General features: G+C 55.3%; 1 protein-coding gene across 1 annotated transcript in view; it reads right to left on the bottom strand.

Moving 5' to 3' along the window:
- TRAPPC9 (trafficking protein particle complex subunit 9) overlaps nt 1–13706 on the bottom strand; it is a 217326-nt gene that overhangs the window by 182306 nt on the left and 21314 nt on the right. Inside the window, exons 5-7 of the mRNA XM_090283329.1 lie at nt 11129–11250; nt 8923–9048; nt 4346–4562 (exon numbers count right to left, since the gene is read on the bottom strand). Of these exons, the coding sequence (XP_090139455.1) occupies nt 4346–4562; nt 8923–9048; nt 11129–11250 (465 nt within the window). The remainder of the gene's footprint in view (nt 1–4345; nt 4563–8922; nt 9049–11128; nt 11251–13706) is intronic.

Raw genomic sequence — 13706 nt, 5'->3', positions numbered from 1 at the left:
CTTCACTCCCCGTGAGCCGGGACAGCCTTCCTCACCCAGGCACTGTAACATCCACAGGGAGCCTGACACCTGGCCGGCCCGCAGCCCACGGGTGGGCAGAGTGGAGGCCCTGAAGAGACACAGTGCCCCTTCCCAGACACGCACACTTTAGCCTGCAGGGAAGATGGCGTGACTTCTGGGACTGACTGTGAAATACTTCAACAAAGAATTAAAAAAAAAAAATAGGCATGAACAAAGCGAACGTGGCAAAGAGAGAGAAAGACAAGCCCCTGAATCGTTTTTACATTGTCAAAAGGAGCCAAAACCAAATGCCAAAACAAAATAAGCAATTTTATAAAGGATTAAGATGCTGAAATCAATGTCGTGACCAAACCAGCTGTGAGTTTAAAATGATCCAATTTGATTAATCTCAACACTGCCACATCAAGAAGGCCTTCTCACTCTAGAATTGGGCAAATATCGCTTTGCCAATTTTCTTTTAGCTAATGATCCACTTCCTACCACAGGCAATTATGAGTAAGACTGAGTATAAATTTTCTTAACACTAAATAGTGTGTAAGTCATAATTTCCATGTGATTCAAATTGCTGTGCCTATAAAACCTAAATCATTTCATTTTTAAGGCAGATTTGCAACACAGACCCAGTGATAAAATTTTTAACACCACGGTATTTAAAAAGTTCACCAATTTGAGTGTATTACTTCGACTATTGCCTTTTAGCAAATCCACCTGCCCTGCCTGTCTCCTTCATTAGAGTTTCTGGGGAAAATGTAACCCATTGCTCAGGAGAAGTCTGAGCAAAAAGAATGGTCAAAAATCTTCATATACAACAACACAAGTAAGATTAAAATGATAATAAGCTGCCCCAAAAGCTGGCAAACACACAAGGACACATTTGTGTTCCAATGTCAACTTTTTGTAACCAGTTAGTGGAAACGTTCACTTCAAGAAACAGGTAGAAATACAGCTCAGGTCCTGAGAATACGTCACCTTTCACTCACAGGTGCAGGGCTTTGGTGGGTTTCCATTCGTTCTCTGAGAAGTGGCCCCAGTAACCGTGGAGGTGGGTACAAATGACTTTTGTTTCTTATTATAAACACATCCAGCTGACCCACCATTCTCCCTTCATGCCCCCCACCGCCCCCCCACCCCGGTTAGCGTCGCGCCCCGGCCTCTCTCACCACGCGATGGCGTGTCCCCGCCCGAGGCAGAGACCGAGTGAAAAGCACCTGACCACTCGGAGGGGCGCTCATGGGCGTTATTTTTCCAAAGAAACATGTTTCACTCATCTGACTCAAAAATTAGATCAAGAAACAAACTCTACTCAATAAACATCAGCACACGTATGTCACTGCAGCTGCTCAGGTGTGCTCCCACGTTACACACGTGCACCGGACACCCAGACCCAGCAGCTCCTCAGCCACGCATCACCCCGGCTCACCCACCCTCTGCGTCCCAAATTGTCCTCTGCCTGCGGGGTCAGCCTGGGCCCAGGGCCGTCCGCTCAGGCTCCGCTTCCTGGTGCCCCTTCCAGGAAGTGCCCAGGGAACAGCACCGGGCAGAGCCCATCTGCTCCGCTGGCGCCCACCTCCCCACCTGTAGAGAGAGGGTAGGAGTGGAATCCATCTTCTCACGTGAGACCTTCCCCGGCACACGTGCCGCGGCCTCGCTCCACACCGCCTGGCCCACTGCTGATGACGAGCCGGGCCTCACCCCAGTGCGCAAGTCAGCCACCAGGCACCTGAAGGTGACGGGCTCAGAGGCCAGGGCAGAGGGCCCGGTGGGGACGGCTCACGCAGAGGCCCACTAAGGGACATCATCAGCAGTGACAGTCCCTCTGGAAGGCAACCGTTTCTCCACTGTGAGTGCCCGCTGTCCTCATACTACAAGACAATGTTTGGTTCAATGTCACATGGTCCTGGCGCTTAGGAAGGGAAGGGCACTCCTGTGACCACAGCTGGGGCAAGCCTTCCAGAGAGTGAAGGCCCGGACTGAGACGCCACTGAAGACCCGCGTGAGGCGCCGGGGGGGCGCGGCCGGCCCTGCAGAGGCGGCCGTGTACCGCCCTGGCCCCGCGTCTGCGGGAGGAGCCCCGGCTGCCAGCCTCACGCTCTCGGTGCCAGAGTGCACGGGACGCAGAGCCCACCTGAAGCACAGGCAGCTGACTGGGGCCCAGCAGCCCGAGACCCCATCCCTCTCGGGAGGACACAGAGGGAAAAGAAGTTAGAGAATGGGAGAGCAGGTGGCGTGGCCGGTGGAAAGCAGCTGTCAGGATCTCTGTTTGGGTGAGAAAGAGGACCTGGAGAGAGCGCCCCTGTTCCCGTGATCACGAGTTTATCCCCGTCACATGGCGTGGCGTCCAGCACGAAGCAAGAACCAAGACATGCCTGCTGGATAGCAAGGCCTTCTAAAAAGGGTCCCTGGTTTGACCCGGGACCTCCATATTTAGTACCATCACCAGTGGCTGAGACAAAGCCAGGGACAGAATTCAGGGTCAAATTACTCGGCCAACATGATGAGCCTCAATCATGAATGCTTTCCAACCACGACAAATGTCAGGCCCCCGTTCAATGCTTACTTTTTAAAAACCAACAGCATGGGCACAGCATGGAGGGGACCCAGCAGTCACGTGACGGCATGTCACTCCGTGAACCGAATGTGAAAGGGCACACACTCGGGCCCCATGAACACGACAGCACCGGCACCGGGCCTGCCTGATCCGGCCCCCGGGGCTGCACAGGCGCGACTTCTCGGCCCCAGTGACGGAGGCCAGGCCCGCCTCCCTCGACGGACCCCTCCCGACACACGCACCCCCACAGCGAGCCCCAGCTCTTCCTCTCCTGTGGGCCCGAGTGCCACAGGCCAGACACAAAGGCCCTGGCCAGTCCCTCGACACGTGACCCGTCTCCATGTCCCGTCACTCCTCAGAGGCCCCCTGAGAAGACCCTCTGCCTGCTCTGCCATTCGCTGTGTCTCCCTGTGCTCTTCTGAGCCTCAAGACCCTCCTTTTAAAGGGCTTTGGAAAAATGTTCAGTAATGTGGGCCCCCCCCAAAATGACTTTAGACATCACTGTGCTCTCAGCCAGGACGTGGGAAACTGGAGTCCCCACAGCAGTGCCACCCGCCACCCACTGCTGTGAATACGGTTCCGTCGGCTTCCGCTGCCTGTGGCGGCTTCCGCAACCCTGCGGCGGAGCTGGAGAGCGGCCACAGCGACCACGTGGCCCTGAAGCCCAAAGTATTGACCATCTGGCCTAGACACCAAGCTTGCCACCGCTGAGCTAAGCTAGTCAGCATCCCTCCTGAGACTGATTTCACAGAGATGAAGTCTATTGAATTAACGTGTGGCCTCGGGAAGATGCTCAGGGTGGCGGGAGTCAGGAGAGGAGCCTGTGACGAAGACAGGTTACAGGAAGGCTCTGGAAGGACGTGAGCGGTCAGCAAACATCGAGAGGGTCGTTCGTCACAGGTAGAAATGTCTTTATTTAGAGGGCAGGAACTGTCCCCTCACATGGCTTCTCTCACCACAGCATGTGGCACCAGACTGGAGGGCAACGAATCACTTGCTGAATAATGTTTTTAAAAGTCCAGTAGACGCACTGTGAGGCATCCCAGTCGTGAGAGGGAGGCGGCCTTTATTCCATACGGCGGGGGGGGGGGGGGGGGGGGGGGGCTGATAATCAGAGCTGTGCACGGGAGGCGGCCTGTATTCAATCCTCAGGTCGGCACTGGTCTTTCGGTTGACTTACGTGGCCATGTGTGGCCCTGTGGGACAAGAATCCAGCTGTCACCTGAGTCCTGTTCCTCTCTAATGACTCCAGACATGAACTGAGGAGAGTGCTGGCACTTCCCACCTAACACTGTGACAAAAAAGAAACATTTGTCTCCTGCTAATCACACTGTCTGACGCTGGGCACCACACCTGTGTCACCCTGTCACCAGATCTGCAGCTTTGTCTGTAACGGGTACCACCTCGCATTGACATTGCAGACTGAGGGTTAACACCAAACACGCACCTGCACGTGTACACGTACCCTCACGTGTGTTTATTCTGGGCTGACTGATTTCTGCTAACTCAGCTAAACTTCACACAAGTGAAACTCATTGGGTATCCAGGGTGTTCTGTGGATGACACCCCGCGTCGGGGAGCCCAGGAGGCGCCCGACTCACTGGAATAGGAGTGGAAGAGTGCCCGCCCCCAGGCCGAGCCCCGCAGCCTCCTGTCACCATTGTGGTGTGTGACGCACCCAAGGGCAGGACCCCAGGCCCGACGGGCAGAGCAGTGCGAGCCGAGGCTAGGGGAGCGCAACAGCCCGTCTCCGCCCCAGCGCTGGAGGGCCGGTACCTCTGTTGAAGTCCTTCGGGTCCAGCGACAGGCTGTAGCCTGGCAGCGTCTCCAGGAGGAGTTTGTAGCAGGCCCTCCAGCCAGGCTCCGTGATGCTGGGGGCCACGCACTGCATGGCGGCCACCCGCTTGAAGAAGGCGGACTTGCGCCGGAAGCCGATCAGCTCGTAGAGCTCCGAGAGGATGCTGTAGCGCTGAATCTTCTCCTCCTCAGAAAGCTGGGCACGGGAAGAAAGAAAGGCTTTTGAAAGACACATGAAAGTGAAGATACTGAAAGCTTGTTTATCAAACACAGACAGGATGGAACGCGAGGCCACGGGAAAGCCGGTAACCGCACGGTGGCAGGACCAGCTCAGGAGGCAGCTGCACGGGCAGCCCCACAGCGTCTGTGAGGCCCTTCCAAGCCCATCCCGCCCCGCTGCTAACAGGGCCCTCGCCCTCCAGAGCGCAGACGTCTGCTACGCAGTACAGAGCAGGCTGCCCTTAACCTCCTCCATAAAGAAAAGTCACACAGACGTCTGCTACGCAGTACAGAGCAGGCTGCCCTTAACCTCCTCCATAAAGAAAAGTCACAGGAGTTCCTCTAGATACTAAGACCTGAGTAGGAACTCTCGCCAGATACAAAACTTCTCAAAATGGAAAGTCAGAGCCATGTGACTCAGCAGTGAGCCGCCAGTAAGAACCACCTGGCCCAGACGGAGGCTCTCACGGGTACCTAACCCCCAACCCGACCAAACGCTCCCCAAAACCCTGCGGTACAGCGGCACCTTCTGCTTCTTAGCTCACACTGCATGCCAGCAGACTGAGCACACCTTATTTAATCATCACAGCAATCCCATGCACTATCAGAGGAAACCCGAAGCTCCGGGAGGAATTAAGTCCCTGAGCAAGATCACAGCCCGGAAGCGCCCGAGACAAGGCCTAGGCTGGGGTCCCCAGAAAGCCAGCCAGAGCCCACAGGCCCGCTCCATGCCCCATGGCTAAGGACCTGTTTAGACCTGTTTGGTCCACCAGAAAGGAAGTGGCAACAGTGACAGGAAACTCCACACGTGACAAGGTCCCCTGGCTATCGGAAAGGGCAGGTCAAGGAGAGAACACAGAATCACAGACCCAGGTGCAAACCAGAATCTGCACGTTACCAGCTTTGACACTTTCCTCCTTAATGGGTTTTTTTAAATCTGCTGATTGTTTGGGAAGAGTAAAAGAAACAATCTGTAGAGTTAGCACCGGCCTACAACTCCCAATGAGTGCTCCAGCAGCGGGGCTGTCACTGCCGGCTCCGGCCCTGTACGTCACGGCTGCTAACCCCAGACTGGCCAGTCCGATGCGCCAGGAGACGCCGCCACCGCTGCAGCATCCGCAGGGCCATCAGTGCATCTCCGGTCACCTGGTAACAGACACCTGGCCTCTCTGTCCTCTTCATGTGCTAACAGAACGTACTCTACGGGGACCGATGCCACCAGAGCAGCCGACCTAGAAAGCCCCAGCCCTGCCACAGGTCGCTTCCCTCACAGGACTGACCGCGGCCCGTACCGTTCACTCCTCCGTGTACTGATTGAGCGCCTGCTTCCCCTCCAGACGTGAAGCTCCAGCAGAGCAGGACCAGGTCGGTTTTGTCCCCGCGCAGGCTCTAGGGCCCACAGACGCCGCCACAGTGCGGGGACTCCGACAGGGAACGCAGCGTGCGGCCTCTGCGAGCCAGCCTGCTTCCAGGGCCCCTCCGCCTCTGACACCTGGTCTGACTCCGGACAAATTACATAACCCCTCTTTAAACGGGTCCCTCCTCGGTAAACAGGAGCTACCACACTTCACACTCGCAGGGTGATAAGGACTCCAGGACACACCCAAATCCACAGCCCCGTGAGCTGCCGAGCGCTGACACGCTCCCAGGCAGCAGACACCGGGACGGAACGCCTGCGACGTGCCCCGCCGTGGGTGCGTGTTACACTTGTTAGAACGTGTAACAACGCCATGAAAAAGTGACGTCATCATTCCCAAGTGACGATGCGCCACAAGCTAAGGGGGATTGCATTCTGGTCCCATGTCACCAGTGAGGAAACAGCGACTTAAACCTAAATCCGGGGGCCAGGGTCTGTGCTCCTCTCTCACCTCTACCTCACCCTCCACCTGGGAAACCCACACGTCAACACCCAAGTTTCCAGACGGCCAGTTAACATGAACGGTGAGCCGCCACTGGTAATGCCAGACAGTTACCGTAAACTACTCGTGTAAACACGAAACAAAAGAGCGGTCGACCCACCTTCCCGCACACCGGGAAGGGGAATTCTGCCTTGAATTCTTTAACATGCAGAAACCCTTCCCAGTATCATTGATAAATACATTATTTACCAATTCTTACATCTGCACAGGGCTTCTTAAAGCAGAAGCTACCTGCAATAATCACGTCGCAGTTCCTTTCAGAATTTCCACAGTAGCCGAAATCATTCCGCAAAGGAACACCTTCGGTCAGGAACAAAAGGCTTCGTCTATTTTGGAATAAGCACAGACCCCTTTTTAACATTACAAAATCCCACCAGAACTCATTATTTTGCTGTCTGCTCATCTGGCAAGCAAACATCCAGCCGAGTGAACTAAAGCTGGCGGGGGAGGCGGGGAGGCGGGGAGGCGGGGGCCACATCCACCCAGCGCCCCGCAGCAGAGCTCGGTACACCCCTCCGGCGTGCCGCTGCTGCCCCCTGGTGCTCCGCGTGAACGCCGAGCGCGCAGAGCAGGAGAGCTGTTCCCAGGGCAAGCCGATTCCCACAGAGTTGATGTAGAACCAACTTATTTCATAAATACGTGTATTCATATTCCCACCTGTGAAAACAGCTTCGCAGCAAGCCCAAATTTTCTACATTAATTTGCAAAATAACTCCAGTCCTTAAGAGCAATCAAGTCTTAAGACACAAGTCTCCAAAATCCTCCCGACACCTGCCCCCAGCTGGTCTGCCTGCGGGCCGCAGGGTCAGGTCTTCTCCATGTCCCTTTAAAAGCATGAAGCCCGCCCCCTTGGCCAGTTCCCATGTACCTGACTGAGGCTTCCACTGTGAAGCGGGGGGCTTTTGCTTTTCCTGCCCCCCTGGGGCGGAGGCGTCCAGGTAGAACAGGAGACCTTTCGTAACCCTTTCCTGAGGACACGTCAGCACCCACGACGCTGACACCTTCAGTTAGGCCAACAGGTACGACCCCTTAGTCCCCTCGGCTCCCTCCCTCCCAGAGTCGCACCCAGGGGACCCTCTGCAGTGCGGGCCCGGGGCCAGTGAACACCTCCCGGAAGAGGGACGGAGACACTGGGAGGCTGGATCCCTTGCCCAAGAGGGGAGCCCGACTCGGACCCAGCCATCTGTTTCCAGAGTGCACGTGCTTAACCACGATGCGGAAATAATTCTCTTTTTATAGGTTATGAGTATAAACATACTAAATATCAAAATATGGGTAAGAAAGAGACACATCAACTCTAAGAGGCCAATCAACTGTTTCTACTTGTTACTTTATTTCTATTTTAAAAATCAAGAATCTCTGCAGTCAGTGTGGCAGAACGTTAATGTGTTAAATCTGAAGGGCAGAGGCGTGAGTCTCCTGTCCATTCGTTTTTGTATGTTCAGGACAAAGGGAGCTTTGAAGTCTCTCTCCCCCACCCCCCGCCCGCGCCTAAGCCCCCAGGCCCCCACACCCAAGCCTCTTCAGTGTGTCCCCCCTCCCTCAGACACTCCCTCTGCTCCTTCCCTCCTCACAGCACAGCATGCGTCGCCCCCGGACGGACCAGACCGACCCCTGCGAGCTGCCCCGTCCACCCTGCCGCACCGTCGCAAACCCGCCTTTTCACAGGCAGCACGTCCTGTCAACCTGTTCGCGTTCCGCCGCCAGCAGCACCGCCGGGTGGGAACCGACATGTTGTCGCCTGGACCCCACGGTCTCCTCTGACCTCCCACGTCGCTCTCACGCCCCTCGAGACGAGTGGGGCCATATTGCGCCGTGACCTCAGGGCCTTTCTTTTAAAACCCGTGTTTGTAGAAAACACTCCGAGCCATGCCCGGGCTGAGGGGGCGCGCCACCCTGACCCATGCCCCACCTGTGCCGCTCAGCCCTGCGCCCTGCTCCTAGCGCAGCGCCGGGCGTGGTGACGGCCTGTGTGGCCCACCCACCTGGACTCTGGCCTCAGTCCCGCGCCCTTAAGCAAACCGCTCATGTCCCCATCGGGGTCGGCCTAGCCACCAAAACCCAAGTTAGCTAAATGCCGAAAACCCTCCTGGACTGCCAACTGCGAGGTTTTGCATTAGCACGCTGCGACAGAACGTTCTAATGAGTGTGTGCGATTAAAAGCCCGGCCAGATGTGATGTGAGTAGGGTCTGTGCAGTGCTACAGAGGACTTGCGCAAACTTCACGTTTACAAATGGTAACAACCCGGACGGGGTTACAGATGACAACTGCCTCTCAAGTGGTAAGAATAAGGGAAGAGGCATGAAGATGGTTCAGGGTCGCAGAGCTGGTAAGAGGCGAAGTAGTTTCTCAGGGCAAAACTTAAACACCTGGTGGACGGCAGGGTGACCAGGTAACGGGGTGACGCAGAAACCCACCTGCCGGAGGTTAATGTAAACCGCGTTCTGGAGAAACTCGGAAGCGTCCATGCTCCGCTTCTGAATGGCCAGGACGCGCACGGCTTTGACACACGCCTCCAGCTCGACCACGCCCGCGTTCTTGTACTGCAGGGAGAGAGGGGCCGCCGTCAGAGGCGCGGGGAGAAGACGGTCCGTCTCCCCACGGGGACCGGAGGGCCCTGCAGCAGCACCGGGCCCACATCCCACCCCAGGGGGCAGAACCGGGGTTTCAGAAAGTCTACCCCTTAGGGGACAAGAGGCTAGTGGGGTGGAGGGGGCCTGTGAACGCCCACATAAGCACGCTGGCGCTCCTTCAGCTACCACGGCCACAGGGGCTGGGTGTGCGGCGCGTGTGCCACAGGCCGCTTCGCTCCTCATTTCCACGTCTCATCTCTAAAACGCCTTCAGACTCTCACGCCTGCAGCGTCAAGGCAGCTGTAATTAAGTCACGTTGCTCTGATGCAGAAATTCTAGCTCCCTGTATCACTGTATTATCCTCTATGTCAACGCTTCCCGTCTTTCTGACTGGCCCTCTCCTGGCTACTGGATCCTGCTTCTCGGATCCTGGGGTGGAGGACGGTGAGGACGGATGAAACAGAAAAGGCACTGTGAACATCATTTCTCTCCCCGATAAGAACCATTCACGAAGCCAGGCAGGAGTCCGCTTAGGAGACTCCACTATCACGCTCAGTGGAGGTAGCCTGGTGTGTCTGTGTGTGTGCACAAAGCAAGTATCAAATCTCAGGAGTGTACAAACAGTTTTTATATCACTGTCCCTTCACGGTGACAGGCTAACCTTCAAAGCAATTCTAGCCAGTGTTCTGCGTAGCGTGGGAAAGTCTCAGACTCTCTCAGTGGAGCGGTGAATAGGAAAGAAAAGGAGAAAAGAAGCAAGTGAATCAAAAGAATAAAAATACAGCTAGAAAAGGGCAGGACACTAATTTTCTCCTCCTACTGTGTCACATACAAGAGTGTCTGTGCAGGAACACTCAGGCCCTCTTCCCAGAGAGGAGGGTGAGGCGACCTCAGTGCCCGTCAGCAGGATGAACGTCACAGACACCCCGGCCCTACACCCGTCCCAGGGCCGTGGGCCCGAGTCGAGCTCACAATGGCCTCTCACAAAAGGCGTTGATGAGCGGAGGGCGACGCCTGCAGTTAGACTTCCCCACACTACCTGAAAGACTCAAGCAGGGCTGAAGCGGGACATCTATGCCATGTTGCTGAATGATTACAGCAAGCTGCTGAATAACATATATAGTGTGGTCACATTTTTGTAAATAGAACATAGCTCTACATAGATTCATGCATGTATATTTCATATGTGTGTATTTCACGTATATAACTTCATATATCTATTTCACAGGCATAAAGGTCATGAAAAGTATATAGCAAATTGTTAGTGGTTGTGTTACTCTCAAGAAATAAAGGGAGGTAAGGTAGGGGCTGCCATTTTTACTTGCTAGCACTCTTCTGTATAACCTGGGCTCTTGTTTTCAGCATTTCATTAAGTACATTTGGAATATGATTTTTCTAAGCCCAAAGCAAAAAGAACGGTGCGGCAACAAGAGGGGATGCTCTACACAGGCCTTTAACATCATGTCACGGGTTTACCGTCTTGATCACTTATCTCATGAGCTCTAACACTGTATGTTGCTGAAATGTCCTCTTTCAGAGAAAGGAAGGGAAAGACAACGGAGCTCAGAATGGGGGGTGCTGCATTCCTCACGGGGAACGTCCTCTCACCAAACAGCCCGTGACGGAGGCTGCTCACCCACCAGGCGGGAGGAGAGAGGCGTGACACCTCTCTGGCTGTGCCTTTCACACGGCACAGGCAACACACAATATGTCAAAGGAGACGTGTGCGTCTCCGCACAGCAAATATATACAGAATGCTCACCGCCTCTTACCACATAGATTACATACATTGACCAAAAAAGACCAGAAAACAGGTATTAAAGCGGTAGTGGGGCTATGAAGTCTTTTTCCCCTTTCCCACCCATTAAACTACACATACATTATTTTGAGTCAGAAAAAAGCATCTAGGTGAGCAGTCTGACGCACTGGGAGTAACACCGGACCGCTCACAGGAAGACAGACTGAGCGCTGCCGCGGCGCTGTGCACGGTAGAACAGGACCTCGGGTAAAGGGGCCCCACCCCGCGAGGGGGGCGCCGGGCAGCAGTCACCTTGCTGTAGTAGGAGATGGCCTCCTTGTACTTGTCGATGACGTCCTCCGGGCTGAGGCAGTTCTTGGCGCGCCCGATTTCGGTGCTGGTGTCGGGGTTGATGCCGTTGGTGGCGAGGGCACCTGCAAACCCGAGAGGAAGAGGAGGAGTGAGCCTGTGCCTTCTCAGCCTCGCTTCCTTGTCAGCTTACAGAGGGGCACAAACAAGAGGGAACTCCCTGCTCCCGACTGAAATGGACTGAAATGTCAGTAACGGAACCGTCTGCAAAGGCCTCGTGGCTCACGCACTCCCTGTAGCAGCCTCCCCGTCAAAGCTCTGCGCCAACGCTCATTAACTCACGGTGAGTGTTCCTCCCCGTCCAAGTGTTCGCTCCAGAACAGGAACTGCGCTCTGTGAACACCACATGCCCCCGCCACGCAGCGTGGCCGCCTTGAGGACAACGCGGCCGCAGGCACCAGCTCCCGGCTCATGCTGCAGTGCCCGCAGGAGGCCAACGTGTCCGCACATGGTGACCAGCAGTGGGGACGCGTTGCCCCAGCTGTACAGAACGTCCTAGGTCCGGCCACCCCGTCGGCAAGCAGGACCGCCTTACTGCCCGGCTCTCAAACGCACATCAAGAAGAGGCTGGGAGCGGTTTGCGTTTACAGATCGCGACCCAACACACAGAACTCTGACGGGAACACTGGGCCGGGCTCCTCCTCCACCACCTGCCGGCCTCGCAGACAAGCACCCCCCACAACCCCCGCCGCCCTCATGCCCTCCCGCCGGCCGCCACGTCTCGGCCCGTCTTCTCGGCCGCCTGTTGGTATTCTGCAAGCTGCCTCGGACGCGCCTTGGAACAAGGCAGAAGGGGTGGACAGAGATGGAGAGATGGACAGGGGACGTGGGCAGGCGGACAGAGGCCTGCGAGAGGGGAACAAAGGAAGTTCCTCTGCCACAGCCTCTCCCAGTTAGGGAAGGAAGAGCCGCCCGGAGAGCCGTGAAGGGCAGGCGGCTGAGGGCTTCATTTCCTGCAGACTTTGTGAGAATCACAGCAAGAGATGAGAGTGCAGAACTATAAATAAAAGAAAAGGGCATGCTCGGAAAGGATATCGAAAATATGCACTTTTTAAAGAACAGATTCAAGCCAGCAAGGCCCCACGCACGCCTGGGTGCTGGCAGAACCGAGGGCTCCCCTCCAGGGCCCCGGGGTCCACGCGCGGCGGTGCCGCTGCCACAGCGTCCGCGGGAACCAGAGCCTGTGCTAAGGACGCCCACGCGAGTTCTCACTACAGCCCACAGCACCTCCGTGAGGGGGGCGCTCCTGCTGTGCCCCTCCCCGCCGGTGAGGCCTCGGGGCCGAGGCAGGGGAAGTCTTCCCGCTGGCCCCCGAGGTCACGGAGCCGGCTATTCCTGAGAAGGTTCGAAGGCGGGGGGGCGGGATTCTGTCTGTAACCCTGGGCCACCGTGCTCTGTGGGTTCTCCTGTGTCTAGTACATTCGTTACTGCCATGAAATAGTGAATGAACAACAGGTCGCCCTGATTTATCTCACTGGCTGCAACAATTCATCCTGTTGAAATTCACTCTTTTCCTTTGGAGAAAGGAAGGGAAAAGTAACGGGGTTCAGAATGGGGTGCTTCATTCTCCACGGGGTACCTCTCTCTCATCCTAACAGCACACAATCAAGATCGGTCACCTACAGGGGAGGCGGGAATGAGGTGGGACAGATGAGGGAGGAGCAACATGCTTCTCTGCGAATGCCTGTTGTGTAGTTTTGACTTTTGGGTCCATGTTCACGTTCTATGCAGTAAAAACGATCCATCAATAAAGACGGGGGGGGCCCTATAATGGCATATAAACATGAGCCATTAACTATATTTCAAATAAACAACAAAACTACACCCACAGGCAGGATCAAAGACCAAGCCCAAGGACCTTCTGATCACAGGACCTTGTATATTGATCCGCAGTGTAAAGACAAAAAGAACCTCAAACCATCCCTGAACTCTAACTTAGGAGCCAGACTTCTCGCTGTCGAAGACGGGAGATGTATCTATGAAACAGGAAGACGAGGAGAAACCCTGCAATTTGGGGTTGGAATTGGAGATATCGGTATGGATCCTAAATAACCGTATGAACCTCGCAGAAAGCCTAGAAGCAATAAGCATTTCAGTGCCCGGATTCTGGTTTCGAAAGATCCTCCTCCAACAAAAGGAACAAGAACACCTGAGGCAAATGTCTGATTTCAGAGCTGGGCCAGGGAAGTCCAAAATGAAACTAAGCGGCTTGACGCAGACCCAGCAGGCAGCTGCAGCGACAGCGGTGTACGCGCCCCTCAGGCAGACAGGGGACGTTCTCCACAACGGACCGCATCCTGGGCATAAAACATCCCTCAACGAATGCGAGTGAACTACAAAAATCCTCACCAAATCCTAGCAATCTAAATCTACACCATAGAAGAGGACTGTACAACATGGCCCAGGAGTATTTAGCTCTGGAACGTGAGGTTGGGTTAAGATGCCAAAACCAATTAAGACAATACACACATCAGGAAACTGAAGGACAAAAACCACACGATCGTCTCAACAGACACAGAAA

Source organism: Furipterus horrens, unplaced genomic scaffold (assembly GCF_987537825.1).
Source record: "Furipterus horrens unplaced genomic scaffold, mFurHor1.1.pri manual_scaffold_7, whole genome shotgun sequence".
Taxonomy (NCBI): domain Eukaryota; kingdom Metazoa; phylum Chordata; class Mammalia; order Chiroptera; family Furipteridae; genus Furipterus; species Furipterus horrens.
The sequence above is the reverse complement of the archived record's forward strand: the minus strand, read 5'-3'. Positions and strand labels throughout refer to the sequence as shown.